General features: G+C 37.8%; 2 protein-coding genes across 2 annotated transcripts in view; one reads left to right on the plus strand and one right to left on the minus strand.

Moving 5' to 3' along the window:
* Nucleotides 1-79: 79 nt before the first annotated feature.
* On the minus strand, nt 80-5425 carry gfi1b (growth factor independent 1B transcription repressor). Its single transcript, XM_037753051.1, has 7 exons — nt 5093-5425; nt 4641-4741; nt 4111-4293; nt 3761-4005; nt 2536-2673; nt 1788-1953; nt 80-571 (listed from the first exon to the last, which is right to left on the minus strand). The coding sequence occupies exons 2-7, from the start codon at nt 4732-4734 to the stop codon at nt 393-395; spliced, it is 1005 nt and encodes a 334-aa protein (XP_037608979.1). The 5' UTR covers nt 4735-4741; nt 5093-5425; the 3' UTR covers nt 80-392.
* Nucleotides 5426-8158: 2733 nt separating this feature from the next.
* The window catches only part of tsc1b (TSC complex subunit 1b), a 30671-nt gene continuing 22822 nt past the window's right edge, over nt 8159-16007 (plus strand). The window contains exons 1-3 of the mRNA XM_037752113.1: nt 8159-8311; nt 14701-14915; nt 15158-15261. Of these exons, the coding sequence (XP_037608041.1) occupies nt 14807-14915; nt 15158-15261 (213 nt within the window). The 5' untranslated portion in view covers nt 8159-8311; nt 14701-14806. The remainder of the gene's footprint in view (nt 8312-14700; nt 14916-15157; nt 15262-16007) is intronic.

The following is a 16007-nucleotide window of genomic DNA, read 5'->3' on the forward strand; positions in this document are numbered from 1 at the left end:
TTAAGGGTACAAATGATTTTATAACATATTTCACTTTGCATGTCTGTATTCTATAAGAATAAAAATATTTTACAACTTTTCACCCTTTATTTCAATTGAAAGCATTTAGCAACTCACGCACAGACTCCAGCCAATATAATATACAATGCTCAAACATACTTTAAATAAATTATATGACAGCAAAAATAAGCCAAAGGCATATTTTGAACCTCCCATTCATCCACACATATTTGAAAGATCACTTCCAATATATTAACAAATACATTTCATCAATTTCTTCATTATACAGATGACATTTTTTCCTGAAGTTAAATCGCCTTTAATCAGAATTTAATATCAGCTTATTCTTTTAATAGAAATTTATCGGACACATATTTACAACGGCTTCCTCCTCACTTCATACTGTGCTGGCTCTCGTGGTGCCTGCGGAGATCCACCTTACGTTGGAAGCCCTTGGAACAAATGTCACATCCGAACGGTTTGAAGCCCGTGTGTTTCCTGCTGTGGGTGATCAGGTTGGAGCTTTGGCTGAACGCTTTGCCACACACTTGGCATTTGTGGGGCTTTTCACCTACAAAATAAAAGATAAAAATTAAAAAAAAGAATTTCCAAATAATATATGTAAAGTAGTTGTCTTTCCCACTGCTTCTGGAAAATCAGGTTTGTCATCCGCACCATTAATGGTGCTTGTATGTTTTCCCCCAATAAGCTTTGCATGGGTGAAGAATCATGCCATTGTTCAGATTTGTCAAACATTTATTTGCAGCGAAATGGCGGCAGCATAGAGCTCCTTTTACAGAGCTCTGCGCGAAGCAGGAAAACCAGATATGCAAATCCACAGGACATTTGTTTAAGTTTCTTTTTCTGATTTATCAGTAGTTATATTACTCCTGGAAACAATTTCCCGCATGCTGCACCTGGAAAGCAGGAGATTACAGCGAGTGGAGCCGCGGACAGTTTCATATACCGCCCTACTGTAAAACAATACTGTAGACCAGGAAGCTCCAACAAGTAGCTTGCGAGCAACCAGTAGCTCACGCCCTGTTTCTGAGTGACTCGCTAAAGGTTCAAAGAATATGTACATACATTTGAAAACACAAAGTCGCTTTGTAAACCTGTTTACATTTCTATCCAATCAAATTCACAGACATCCCAACCACTTTTGACACAAAATTCTTATTTGCCAATCAGCTGTTAATAAAACAAGTTACGCTGCAGTGACGCTGCAACAAGGCGATGTTAGCAGACTAGCAAGCACACACCAGATTTGACAATGTCCTCAGAGCCAATAAAGCCAATAAAAGGCCAAAAATACAGGATTTTCATGAGGAATGGGTAACTGAGTTATTTTTCTCGAAGCTGAATGATAAATGCGTGTGTCTCATTTGCGATGCAAGCGTATCAGTCGGTGAAAGATCTAACGTCAATCGCCACTTCACCAGAGTCCATCGCACTTTTTCATGTTACTTTCCGGCTGGTAGCAGTCTACGAACAGAGCAGTTATCTGAAAACAACGGTCAACACCAGGCTCTGTTTACCAAAGTGACGAAGAAGACCAACACAGCAACAGAGGCTTCGTTTAGTGGTGCACATCCTAATGAAACACAAAAAGCCCTTGGATTGAAGGACTGAAATAGATGGGATGACTGCGGTGGCTGGAACATTATTAAAGGACCATAAAAGTAGGCGATATACCTCTTGGTGCTATGAGTAGCTCTAGGACACTTTCATTTTGCCAAATTAGCTCTCAGAGGAAAAAAGGTTGGAGACTCCTGCTGTAGACTTACCGGTGTGAATGTAGGTGTGTTTCTTCATGTCAGACTTCTGGTGGAACCTCTTGCCGCAGTACTGGCAGGGGTAAGGCCTCGTGTCCGAGTGGATGAGCAGGTGCGTGGAGAGAGTGGAGGAGCGCTTGAATGTTTTGCCACACATCTTGCACTCGAAGCTTTTTTCCTGATAAAAGGCAAATTAATCGGAAAAATTAAACTTCAACTTAATTTTTGGCCTTGATTGACAAAATTTTGCTTTTTTTCAGAACTAGGTTAGGTAACTGACAGTTTTAAAGCAACAGGGAAACTTTATTATCTATTTTTAAAGGAACAGTCCATCCATTTTTAAGTTTCTTTTTCTGATTTATCAGTAGTGATATCACTCCTGGAAACAATTCTCGCATGCTGCACATGGAAAGCAGGTGATTATAGCGAGAGGAGCCATGGACAGTTTCATATTTGGCCGCCCTACTGTAAAACAATACTGTAGACCGGGAAGCTCCAACAAGTAGCTCGCGAGCAACCAGTACCTCGCTACCTGTTTCTGAGTGACTCGCTAAAGGTTCAAAGTTCATCGTGATTACTACTCAGACTGAAAACGGAAGTATCACTCAGAGAATCAAATAAAAAATCTAATTTAATTTTGTGACTATTTCACTAACTGCTGTGAGACTGTGTTGTCTATACTGACTACTGGAGGAGCCCATTACATTAAAGAGGCTTATAATGTTTTATATTGTGCAGCGTTTTGGAGTCACTGATGTACCTGAGAGTGGACGTTCATGTGTTGCTCCAGACTGACGGCGTGGCCGAAGGTTTTCCTGCAGATGCTGCAGCCAAAAGGTCTCGTTCCACTGTGCGACCTCCTGACGTGAACCTCCAGTCCGTGGGGCGTTGAGAACACCTGAAACAGAGTTAGTGAATTAATTGAGGTGGCTGACAAATTCAACTGAATTTCTAGTTGATAACAGATACAATTTTACATTTTCATTTAGCCTTGATGAAGAGGCTTGATGAGGAGCTTCACAACAAAAACATTTATTGAATTTACAGATACTTAGTTTCAACACAGTCTCCCGGCACAAGATTTAATCTATTTAATTTGTGTACATAGACACGAATTTCCCTTTTTTTTTCTCGTGACGCTCATGATGACTCTCGAAAAATTTATTTTTCGTGTGTTTTCCTACCAATGTCCAGCAACACGTGACGCACCTGTCAATTTCCGCTCCAGTCTTTTCAAAATAAAACTACTTACTTACTAGTCAGTTTTAAGAAAATATCAACTTGGTTAGGTTAGGCAACAAAACTACTTAGTTAAGTTTCGGAAAAGATCGACTTGGTTAGGTTTAGGCAACAAAACTACTTAGTTAGGTTTAGGAAAAGATAGACTTGGTTAGGCTTAGACAACAAAACTACTTAGTTAGGTTTAGGAAAAGATAGACTTGGTTAGGTTTAGGCAACAAAACTACATAATTAAGTTTAGGAAAAGATAGACTTGGTTAGGTTTAGGCAACAAAACTACATAATTAAGTTTCGGAAAAGATCGACTTGGTTAGGTTTAGGCAACAAAACTACTTAGGTTTAGGAAAAGATAGACTTGGTTAGGCTTAGACAACAAAACTACTTAGTTAGGTTTAGGAAAATATAGACTTGGTTAGGTTTAGGCAACAAAACTACATAATTAAGTTTAGGGAAAAGATAGACTTGGTTAGGTTAGGCAACAAAACTACTTAGTTAAGTTTCGGAAAAGATCGACTTGGTTAGGTTTAGGCAACAAAACTACTTAATTAGGTTTAGGAAAAGATTGCAGTTTGAGTTTAAATAACACAGAAATTACCGAAACTTTAGTATGGACGTTACGTGGCAAAAACGACTTTGTTAGCTTTAGGAAAAGATTGCGGTTTGGGCTAAAATAGTACCAGAAGTACCAGGCTGATAATTCAAATTCTACAGTATGTGCAGAGGTGAGGCTAGTATGTGGTGTGTACCTTTTCACAGGTGATACAGTGGTAGGTGTTGGAGGTGGGGGAGTAGTGCGTGCTGCAGTCCAGAGGCTGCTGAGGCTGCTGAGGCTGTTGAGGCTGCGGGCTGCGGCTGATGTGCGTGTTGTAAAGATTGCTGGCGTGCTGCAGCACCGTGGGGCTGAAACTCATCTGACGGATCTTGTAGGAAGGCACTGGCTCCCAGGCGTAGGCCGGCTTGTAGTAAGGAGGGAATCCGGCCATGTGAGGCTCTGAGGGTTCACAAATACAGATACACACACAAAAAAGTCACCTATCTGATTGAAAGTTAGAGGTATGGCAGGAAAAATTTGGAGATAAATGCACTGGCAGCTCACCATTTAGGTAGTATGGCTGTGTGGGAGCCACTTGGGGTCTGGCAGGCTCTGGGTGAGCAGGTAAAGGGCTTTCAAGCTCTGCCTCCTCCTTCTCAAAGGAGCTGTCTTCTGCAGGGGAAGACTGGCCCTCCGACTGAGGCCTCATGTCTTCAGAGTCTGTGCTCTGGACCTCTGATGGGTCTTCTGCAAATCAATAACAAATAAAAGTGTGATTGATTCAATCAAAAGACTGTGTGATTATACAGAAAGTAAATATTCTGTAACAACAAAACTCTGCAGTTCCTCTCGGAGGACAATTCTGTTTAAATTATTATTATTTATTCTATTGAAATGTTGAATGATAATTATTTTTTGAATTATTATATTATATATTATTATATTATTATATAATTAATGAACTCATACTCCAGGTATGAGTTCATTAATAGCATACAATTGTTTCAAGCTGCTGTAAAATAACGAAATAAGGTACTAATTTAATTGTTCCCACACACATATTCAGATATTAACATATTTTATTCGAGTCTTACCTGTAAATATGGGGGCCTTCGGCTCGTCTTCATATGATCGGTGAACATTATAGGACGTGCACCTTTTATTTTTCACCAGAAATGACCGAGGCATGTTGATCCTACTACACCAAAAAAAACAACCTTTAGCGACACAATAAGTCTTATATTATAAATAAAGCATGCAAAAACAGTCATTATAAGCGTTTAAATATTTAATTTTGTATTATTTCAGTTACTTTTATATTTAATTAACATCTTTTCAGTCTTTAATTGCAGGTGGATTACTCTGTTATAATTTAATTTATTAAATAGAAATGATTATTTCTTTCTACTTGGTCAACAGGCCTTCAAAAATACAGTTTAATTAGCCCACTTTAGATATTTTCAAGGTTTGAATGATTATATTTATTGTGAAAAAGTTTTACAAGTCGTCAAAAGTTTCTAGCTGAAGTTATTTTACAGGTACTCACCGTTAACCGAGCAGGCTCCCGCAGAAATAAATAGATTAATAATAATAATAATGTCCTTGTTCTTTGGGTGTGAAGCGCAGAGGAGGAAAAACAACTTGTCGCCAAATCCTTTCCTAAAAAGTCAGAAAAGCAAAGCAGTGTAAAAAAAACATCACACTTGTTGCTCTCTCTTTTTCTCCCCTCCCTGATTTTCAATCAGATAATTTCGCAGGGGAATCTGACTGTGGTTTCAACCAATGAAAAGGCCAACCTGCTGTTGGGAATTTGCGTAAAAAAAAAAGAAAAAAAAGAAACACACATGAGGCCTTTGCTGTCACTGGAACAGTTAGTACACAAACCACCCACTGCTCCAGGGGATTATAATAATCAGAATTATAGGGTTGAATGCTAAAATTAAAGTTAATAAATATTCTATTAAATGGTTTGTTTGCCTTCAACTGCTTATTTGTGCTGATCTTAGAGTTAAATTTAAATAAAACAAAAAACATATCAATTTAAATTACTTAAAAAAATAAAATAGAAAAAATCACAAAGACAAGTTTCCAATAAAAAAAAATCGAACCAAATATTTCCACCTCCCAATGTTTGATTTACAGGATTTATACTCGAGGTAATGTGTGTATGACTGTGTTGTGTAAGATTTAAATGACCAAAAGATCATATATGAGACTGTGTAGCACCTCCAAAGATACACACACCAAACCAGTCTGGGAGAATAATAACACTGCTGTTGACTCTGTCTTTATTTATTAAAGCATTTGGTTATTCAGACATGGCAGATTTATTCACAGGAGGATTTAGAGTCACGCATGCACAGAATGACAACATAGGGAGAAATAACAGAGTTAGGCAGCTTTTTCCCAATTTTTTTGGGGGGGAAAGGTTTTCAGAAAATACTTTTCAAACCATGTTAAAGAACATCGAGTCGAAGAGTTGAGAAACATTTTGAGGAGGATGAGGAGGATTTAGATGAGGGAAGAAGTGCAAGTGTGACATCTTGTGGACAATGTGTGTAACTTAAATTTTGACACATGCATTGGAACTTGAGATTTTTCATGGACGTTGATAACAGATTGAAATATGATATATTTATAATATTTAATTTCTAATAATTGTATTTATTCATCCATAAAATATCTCTGAATCAGTTCTGTGACTATGTCTCAACACTATTAAACTGAACTTATTCATTAGGCCTTTTAGAATTATGTTATGTAGGCATAATGTGTGCTTTCTTTATGTTACCCATTATATAGGCCTACTTTTATCTGTTTATAAGCCTATTGAAAATCATAAAAAAATATATATATATAAAATAAAATGTGCTTACTTGTCAGATGGGCAAGTTCACAATAAAGCTTCATGTGAAGCCTTGGTCAGATATCATTTTCAATGTCTATTTGACAATATCCACTGGATGTCAGAATACAATAATTACTAATAAGTTATATAATATAATATAATATAATATATTAAAAGCAATATAATATAATATAATATCACATAATATTTTAAAAGTAATAATATTCCAAAAGCAGCTGTAACAAGAAGTAAGTACCTGGATTGTAAGTTTATTATATTAGCTTGATAGATAGATAGATAGATAGATAGATAGATAGATAGATAGACAGACAGACAGACAGATAGATAGAAAGATAGACATATAGATAGATAGATAGATAGATAGATAAATAGGTAGACTGACAGACAGATAGATAGATAGATAGATAGATAGATAGATAGATGTACTTTATTGATTCCAAATTGGGAAATGATTGTGTTACAGCAGCAGGTTATCCAGGCAATGCACAGGAACAGCACATAAAATGTACATGTCAACACCAGAGAAATATATCCATAGAATACAAAATATAAAGGACGGTCTGCAGGACAGATAATAATGCACACAGTGCACTTTCATAGGCTAAGCTACTGGAGTTACCCTGCACTATATTAATGTTTAACAGTCTCTTCTGCACTATATTCACTTTTTGAATAGTCATGTATCACAGCTGTTACCCTGCACTATATTCAGCTTTAACAGTTTTCTTCATCTCCTTGTATTTTTTATATCTGGTATATTTTTTTGTACTTTGCACTACTACATTTTTACTGCCTTTTTACTAACATGTTTTGCATTATGGAACTGTGATGCTGGAAATCTATCTATCTATCTATCTATCTATCTATCTATCTGTCTATCTGTCTATCTGTCTATCTATCTGTCTGTCTGTCTGTCTATCTATCTATCTATCTATCTATCTGTCTGTCTGTCTGTCTGTCTGTCTGTCTGTCTGTCTATCTATCTATCTATCTATCTATCTATCTATCTATCTATCTATCTATATATCTATCTATTAAGGTAATATAATAAACTAACAATCCAGGTACTTACTTCTTGTTACAGCTGCTTTTAGAATAGTATTGCTTTTAAAATATTATTTTATATTATCTTGCTTTTAATATTTAATATTATATTATATTATATTATATTATATAACTTATTATTCATTATTGTGTTCTGACATCCAGTGGATATCGTCAAATAAAAGTCCTTTTTAAATGACATTGAAAATGATATCTGACCAAGGCTTCACATGAAGCTTTATTGTGAACTTGCCCATCTGATGAGTAAGCACATTTTACTTTGTATTTTTTTTTAAATGATTTTCAATAGGCTTATATACAGATAAAAGTAGGCATATATACCGGGTAACATAAAGAAAGAACACATTAGGCCTACATAACAAATTAAAAATGTTGCCATCCTAACATTTCATTTTTTTTTTTATTATAATTATAGCTTTTCTGGCGTTAATGAGCTTCCATATTGATCCCCCACTCTACCTGTTAAAATAAATTGCGCGTGCGCTCTTTACATGTGGGTCACGCGAAACCGCATTACACACATTTCATCCTTCCACCAATGAGGAGATGGGAAAAACAATCTTAGCTTTGCAACAGAGGCCAAAGCACTTTTCTCAGGGGACACAGATAAAAAAAATACTACATCTGAGTCATTAAATGTAATTGCACACATTTATTTTTTTTACACTTATGTGAATAAGTTGTAAAAAGTTGGCGTTGTGACTATTGTGGCTCTAACTTGTGGGGGATTATTTTGTGCATGCAGCCTTGACGGCGGAGGGACACAGCGGTGGGATGGGCTGTGAGGTGTTCAAGATGGCGGCGCCCTGTGGAGTGCAGCTACTCTAACAGGTAAACAGCTCCGATTATTTACGTGTTTTCTGTGTTTTATCACACTCTTATGAACTATTATGACTTGTTGTATTGTTAACTAAGTGTTCGACTTGCTTTACCTCCAATTTAACCCGGCTGACAGGCGTTATTAATCCAGCTAGGTGGCTATAGCTAGCGGTAGCTCTTCATCGGTTTGGACTGACTTGTTTTTGGAAATGATGGATTTTAGTAGACGTTGAGATGTTTTTAACATTTATTCGTGGTTATATATGCGTTTTCTGTGTAATTTGAAAGAGGTTATCGCTTTGCAAGATTAAATATGCCTTTATAATGGGATAAAGTAAACCCAACCCTGCCCCATTGTTCTCTCTGCGAGTTGTTTACGACAAGAGAGCAGCAGCAGCCAGTGGTCAGTCAGTCCAACATACAGCAGCAAAGCTCTGCTGCTTTTCAGCCTCACCGACCTCAGACAACCTCTGGCTCTCATTATATGCATGTCAGTATAACACATTTGTGTTTTTTTTCATTCGCTTATTTTGCTTGCATCATAATCACATCAAAATGTGACAGAGGAGGTCAAACTAGGGGGAACTAGTGAACCATTTCGTCTCCATGGTGACAGGAGAGCCTGATGATGAATGAATGAGAACACACGTGCTAACAGGTTATTAATGAGTGACATGAGCAGGTGTAATTCAATGACGAAAGATAAAGCAAAGGAAGCTGCAAGAGATATTTTTTACTGTCATGACGTCTCAGCCCCTTTTTATAGCATCACATCATTATTTGGGGTATTATATGTAAGGTATTTATATTAATATGAGGTCTATATATTGTGCTGTTAGTTGCTGTTGGGTTTACTTAGCGGGATGTTTGATTTGTTGATTAATGTGTCTGAATAATTCCATAAGGGATTGGTCATGCAGGAGAACAAAACTATTCATTCATATCTTCTAGCTGCACGACTGATGGGAAAACTACAGCATAGGGCTGGTCAATATGCAAACGAATTTATATGACAGTCCCCTCTAATATTTATCAAACTATCAAAAAATTGATAGTATTAAAAATCCCACAAACACTATAAAAACAAATTAGTAACAGTGGATGGGTGGTATCGTCACAATTTCTCACTGCTAAAGAACAAAAATAAGCAGTATGAAGACATTTTAAGGCTCTGGGAGCTTGTGGTTAACTGCATTAATCAGAAACCAGTCTATATTCCCTGGAAATCCCACAGACCCTCACTCATCCCAACCCACTGGAGCTGCTTTACCAACCTCAGGACCCTCAATTCAGATCAGGAGATATCCATCCTATCTTAGACTACGTCTCATTTTGGCAAAGTTCTTGTAAGGCTGCTTCTGGATTTGGACTTTAAATACTGAAATTAAATAAGGGTTTTTGTAGAAAAACATGTTATATATTCAACAAACAAAGGTATTGAAAAAAAGTACAAACAATTAGGTCATTTTAGACTTATCGACCCACTATTCCTACAATAAGTAGAGTTCCAGACACGAGAAAAAAACTTCATTCATTCATATCTTATAGCTGCACGACTGATGGGAAAACTACAGCATAGGGCTGGTCAATATGCAAAAGAATTTATATCACAGTCTCCTCTAATATTTATCAAACTATCACTATAAAATCAGTTGATAGCTATCTCATTAGGCTGACATGACAAAGGGAAGTCAAACTGGAAGAATTGAACAGAAGAATTGAAACCAAAAAATCCCACAAACACTATAAAAACAATGCATCATGACAGTAAAAATATCTCTTGCAGCTTTCTACATCATACTTCTTTGCTTTATCTTTCTAATCACACTGAATTACACCTGCTTCCCTCCTATTATCATGTCACTCTGTCAGAAGGTCAAGAGTTCAATGTCTGACCAGAAACCAAAAAACAATGACTCTGAAATGATTTAGTATTTACATATATTTTATTTATTCAGCTATATTTATACAGATAGTATTACGATTATGGAAATACTAAAACATTTATATATGTATACTTTGGGGGACTAAAAGTAGTAACATTTAACTACTGATTGTAGGAATAGTGGGTCGATAAGTCTAAAATGACCTAAGTGTTTGTACTTCTTTTCAATACCTCCGTTTGATGAATATATAACATGTTTTTCTACAAAACCCTTATTTAATTTCAGTATTTAAAGTCCAAACCCAGAAGCAGCCTTACAAGAACTTTGTTAAAATGAGACATAGTCTAAAATAAGGTGGATATCTCCTGATCTAAATTGAGGGTCCTGAGGTTGGTAAAGCAGCTCCAGTGGGTTGGGATGAGTGAGGGTCTGTGGGATTTCCAGGGAATATAGACTGGTTTCTGATTAATGCAGTTAACCACAAGCTCCCAGAGCCTTAAAATGTCTTCATACTGCTTATTTTTGTTCTTTAGCAGTGAGAAATTGTGACGATACCCACCCGCCCACTGTTACTCGTTTGTTTTTATAGTGTTTGTGGGATTTTTTTTTTAATTCTTCTGTTCAATTCTTCCAGTTTGACTTCCCTTTGTCATGTCAGCCTAATAAGATAAATATCAACAGATTTTATAGTGATAGTTTGATAAATATTAGCAGAGACTCTGATATAAATTATTTTGCATATTGACCAGCCCTATGCTGTAGTTTTCCCATCAGTTGTGCAGCTATAAGACATGAATGAATGAATGAATAGTTTTGTTCTCGTGTCTGGCCATTTGACATGACCAATCCCTTATTGAATTATCCAGACACATTAATCAACAACAAATCAAACATCCCGCTAAGTAAACCCAACAGCAACTAACAGCACAATATATAGACCTCATATAAATATGAATACATTACATATAATACCCCAAATAATTCATAATAAATAATTATTTGATGCTATAAGAAGGGGCTGAGACGTCATGACTGACAGCTGTGAGTCTCTCTCGCTGACAAACTGCGGCCGTGCTCGATTGGTTCGGGCGGGTGACCTCGATACCGCGGCTCTACCACCTGATCGGTACTGCGCAGACTCTGGCTCCAAATTATGTAAAAAATCTCAAGATGGCTCCCATATCCGGGATATTTTAGCTTAATTTTTTTACAGTGGAAGGAAGTGGAGACGTGTCATCCATCTTTATATACAGTCTATGCTCATAATCGTATTATTGCTGAAATGATTCATCAATTAATCGATTAGTTGACCGACAGAAAAGTAATTGAGGTCAATCAAAACAATGTCTGGTTCCAGCTTCTCAGGTGTAAGGACTTGCTACTACTCTATTTTCTGATATATTGTAGACTTATTGTAGAAAAAGTTTATTGATAAGTCAAAATAGTAATTAATATATCATTTTTAGTTGTTGCCCAAAGCCCTGTTCAGTCCAGTAAACCACTTCAGTATTCCCTTTCCCTCTCATCTCTTGCAGCAAGGAGATGAAAGGAAATCTGCGGTTTTCTAAATGAAAAGGGCAGTCAGGTTGATGAAAATCATTCCTTCAAATGGACTGAGCAGCATGTTTGTGTCTTTTTATGAAACTGCTTTAAAATATATTCACCCAGGAGAGAAGGAGGCTGTTGGTAACAGTTTGCTCACACAGCCAAATGTAATTTCCAGCGTGTACATGGAAGTGCTCGGGCCGCATAAAGGTTCTTTGTGTCCTCCTGAGCTGCCTGAGATCACACTGAGCGTGGTTCGCGTTTGTGCCACCAGACTGTCCCTGCAAAACGCTCGCTCCTATACCTCGGCTCCCAACCCCATGACTGAGCAGTTAATTGATAACAGGGAGACAATTGCGCTGTGACCTCTTCTGTGAATCAACAAACAGGGAGCGTATTTGAGCATTCATCATCTCGTTTTGATTTGTTATGAACGAGAGAGGCTCAAGGACATTAATGTTGTCAAGTTTCTTTACAGAGGGCAGTGTTTTTATCTGACATATGACTTTATTGGGAATAAGATCAAATACACTGTTAACTGATTAATTTCTTCTTCCTCTCATTTTCCAAATTAGCTCCTGTTGTCTTGGTTTTGGTAGCACGTGACTGTGTTGAGAGTAGGGCTGTAACTAACGATTATTTTCATTGTTGATTAACTTTCTGAGACCGGCGGGATCACGGGCGATCCCAACCAACTTTACTGTCTTTCAGAGGCTGTAGCAGGTTGAGCATTAGAGCTAAAGTGAAGGTATTGATATCATGTGAAACTAGAAAACTTAAGGAATCCATGTTAGCTTGTCACGGAGGAGGCTAAATAATGCTACAAATTCAGGCTAAATTTTGGCGAGGAAAACTGGCATTGCGATTTTCAAAGGGGTCCCTTGACCTCTGACCTCAAGATGTGTGAATGAAAATGGGTTCTATGGGTACCCACGAGTCTTCCCTTTACAGACTAGGTCTCTAGTTTGTGGTTATAAAGTTTCATGAGGCTGTGATTATCCTAGAGGTCACCACAGGTTATTTTATACAGTGAGGTCAAGTTTAGAAAAAATGGTCTCACTACAATGAAATGGCTACTATGGCGACTAACATCATCACACATGAATACATTACATACGTTGGGCTCATTGGATCCACGAGACTTGTGGGTACCCATAGAACCCATTTTCATTCACATATCTTGAGGTCAGAGGTCAAGGGACCCCTTTGAAAATGGCGTTGCCAGTTTTTCCTCGCCAAAATTTAGCCTAACTTTGTAGCATTATTTAGCCTCCTTCCCGACAAGCTAGAATGCCACGGTTGGTGCCAATGGATTCATTAGGTTTTTCTAGTTTCATCTGATATCTCTACCACCACTCTAGCTCTAAACCTGCTGCAGCCTCTGAAAGACAGTAAAGTCAGTCGGGATTTCCCACGATCCTGCGGGACTCAGAGGGTTAATAGTTTCGATTAAAGCGATTAATCGATTTTGTTGCAGCTCTAGCTGAGAGATTCAATATTCAGCGCAAATGGAATAGGTGGTAGGAATAATCCTCTAGCATGTTGAATGTTTTGCCCTAAGTGTTGAAAGGAGATCTTAAGAGCTGATGAGATGTCTGCTGCTGATTCATTATTTCTGTTGAGGAATAAGCTTCTGGGTGCAGACACCCGGACCATAATGACCTGCCTATCAGGCTTATTTATGCCTGTTTTTCAGATGGATTTGCAAGGCTCTGCTGGCGTCCTTTACTTTGAATGCCTGACTCAGCGTCAAGCCCTAAATGTATCACAGACAACATAAATAGACTACTAATGGTAAACACATTAGGCAAGGTGGTGTTTTTAAAGTAAATTTCTGTTGGGGTATAATGAATAGTAACATGGTCACATAAGATGCAGGTCATATTATATTTGGATCCATCAGCACTCTCTGAATTACATCTTGGGAGTTTTCCGCCTTATCTGTTTGCTTAATGCATTCTCTGAAGTTTTCTTGATTTGTTCTACATTGTATAAGTGTGGAAGTTTAGGCCTATTTTTGTTTGTGAGGCTGTGAACATGTTTAACTCATGTGAACTGCTATGGTGTGGGTCAGATATAACGGTTAGTTATATCCCAGCTAGTTAAGTGTGCTGTGATTCACATGTTATGTGGTGATGTAGAACAGTGAACAGTGTACTTTTACCTAAGAAAAGCTGAGCCCTCCCCCGCATATTTTCTGATGTCATGATGACTATAACTTGTCAATGTGTGCCTCCCTTTGTGTGCGGCAAGTGGGAGAGCAGAGAGAGTTGTTTGACCGCAGTGAAAATGTTGTTTTTGAAAGGCTAAATGCCAACAAATATGGATTGAAGCAGTTAGATAAAAAACATTTTGTGAGTTATTGGAGATGTTTGATTAAGAATTGTGCTTACTACCATTTGTACTCTTAGTTGGAACTATATGTGTTCTAACATGTTTCAACCTAAATACGTCAGACCTGTTTGATAGTGATAAACAGAAACTGTTTTGCTCTGATATTCCAGGTGCTTTGTAATCAGATGTCACTTTAGCTTAGCTGGTTTCATGGCGCATTTTAGTCTCAGCACAATTTTATAATTTGTAGCAAATTATTTCCAAAACCATTGTGTTGATGTGTGTTATTATTTATATTTTGTAATTACAACTATAAACTGCTGAAAAATGGGGACATATAGTCTGTGATATCACACTTTAGTTGTCTAATGAGATGACCTCACAGAATTGAAATGAAGGGATGTCATCACAAGTCATCATATCTCAAAAATGTGGTCCATCTTATCATTTAGAGCCATTATTCTTTATGTTACATCACATTTCCATTCGATTTGTTTTTCCCATTTTTAAGATATGCCTGTAGCACAAACCCTGCTTCCCAGTGCCGAGTTGGTATTGTCATGTGACCGCTAATCCTAGATCACAGCTCTAACTAATTCTGGGAAATGTTCATGAATTGGTCTTGGTGCGATGTAGAGGTGCCTGGAGACTGTATTGGTGGGTGGCCCCAGGAGTCCTCCAGGCAGGCAGGGACGGACACCGCGAGAGAGACGCTGCCTCCACCTCCAGCACTGCCACCGCCATGGCCAGGGAGCAGCCCAACGTGGGGGACCTCCTCCCTCTCCTTGAGACCTCCGACCTCCAGCAGCTAGAAGAGATCAGAGGCCTCATCAACGAGCAGCTCAGCACCGGTAGGGCAGCTTGGCTTGTTTAACGTCAACATGGTTTATGTTCTATGTGTGTTCAGCTTTCTGGGGAGCTTTGAGAAACTGCAACTTTACTCGTCAGTTCGGGTGTCAGGATCACCCCAGATTGCTTTATTAATGTCCTCTTTACCATCTGTTTTAACAGACGTTCTTTGGTGGAATTTGCTGATTTTAGTATGCCTACTACCATTTCTTTAAAACTCATTGAAATGATCCTTTCTTTAAAGAGCGAGGGTCCATGCTGCTCAACGGGCTGGTGGACTACTTCTTGGAAACCAACTCTGCCCAGGCCATGCATATCCTCTCCTCAGTCAGAGAGCCACACGATAAGGTGAGAAACGCCCCTACACAAGCTTAATGCCCGGTCACACCAAGATTTAAAACGACAAAATGCAGTGGTGAAATCGATTCATTCCAGTTGAATCGCCAGGATTAGAGGATCTGCTCTACTTGTTTTTCTGTTTTCTTCTCTGTGTGTATTTTGATCATCGATTCAGGGTTTGAATTTCTTTAGTTTAAGAGAGGGACAGGCCCAGCAATCAGGTCTGGGCAGCTGATTTGTATACATCTGCTAACTCAGTCAATCATAATAACACATTTAGTAGATAATTTATACAAATACTGTATATAAAACTATTTAAAACTGTATTTTTCTTGCTACTTAGTAGGCAACAGTCTGTTTGAACCCAGTATCTGAGCACAGTTGCAGATAAAGATCAGACTACACTAATATTATTAGTATTATACTATTTGTTGAATTAGATTTGAGTGGTGGCTGCATAGGATTGTTTCCGTCTCGTTGGATCCAAACATTTCCAAGAACTCCAGAGCATTGTAAAGTCCAAAAGTCAAACTTTATTGAAAAAAAGATAGATGTAATCATTTCCAAAATTCAAAACATGTTTTTATCTAACTAAATATTCTGCTTCAGTCCGTGTTTGTTGGCGTTGAGCCTTTCAAAAACAATGTAATGACGTATGAGGGGGAGGGGTAGGGGGGCAGTGCTAACCACTGGACTACCGTGCTGCCCCCAAAATGAAGACCAAGCCAATTAAAACGTTTAATACAGTACAAACA

Source organism: Sebastes umbrosus, chromosome 19 (genome assembly GCF_015220745.1).
Source record: "Sebastes umbrosus isolate fSebUmb1 chromosome 19, fSebUmb1.pri, whole genome shotgun sequence".
Classification (NCBI taxonomy): Eukaryota; Metazoa; Chordata; class Actinopteri; order Perciformes; family Sebastidae; genus Sebastes; species Sebastes umbrosus.

What these genes read in the sequence shown, in the direction of transcription:
- gfi1b (XM_037753051.1), bottom strand. Translation starts at nt 4,734, where the DNA reads ATGCCTCGGTCATTTCTGGTGAAAAATAAAAGGTGCACGTCCTATAAT. An exon ending in ACAGCCATACTACCTAAATG is followed by an intron (nt 4,006 to 4,110) that starts GTGAGCTGCCAG and finishes GTGAACCCTCAG; the next exon opens with AGCCTCACATGGCCGGATTC. An exon ending in ACTGTATCACCTGTGAAAAG is followed by an intron (nt 2,674 to 3,760) that starts GTACACACCACA and finishes ACTCTGTTTCAG; the next exon opens with GTGTTCTCAACGCCCCACGG.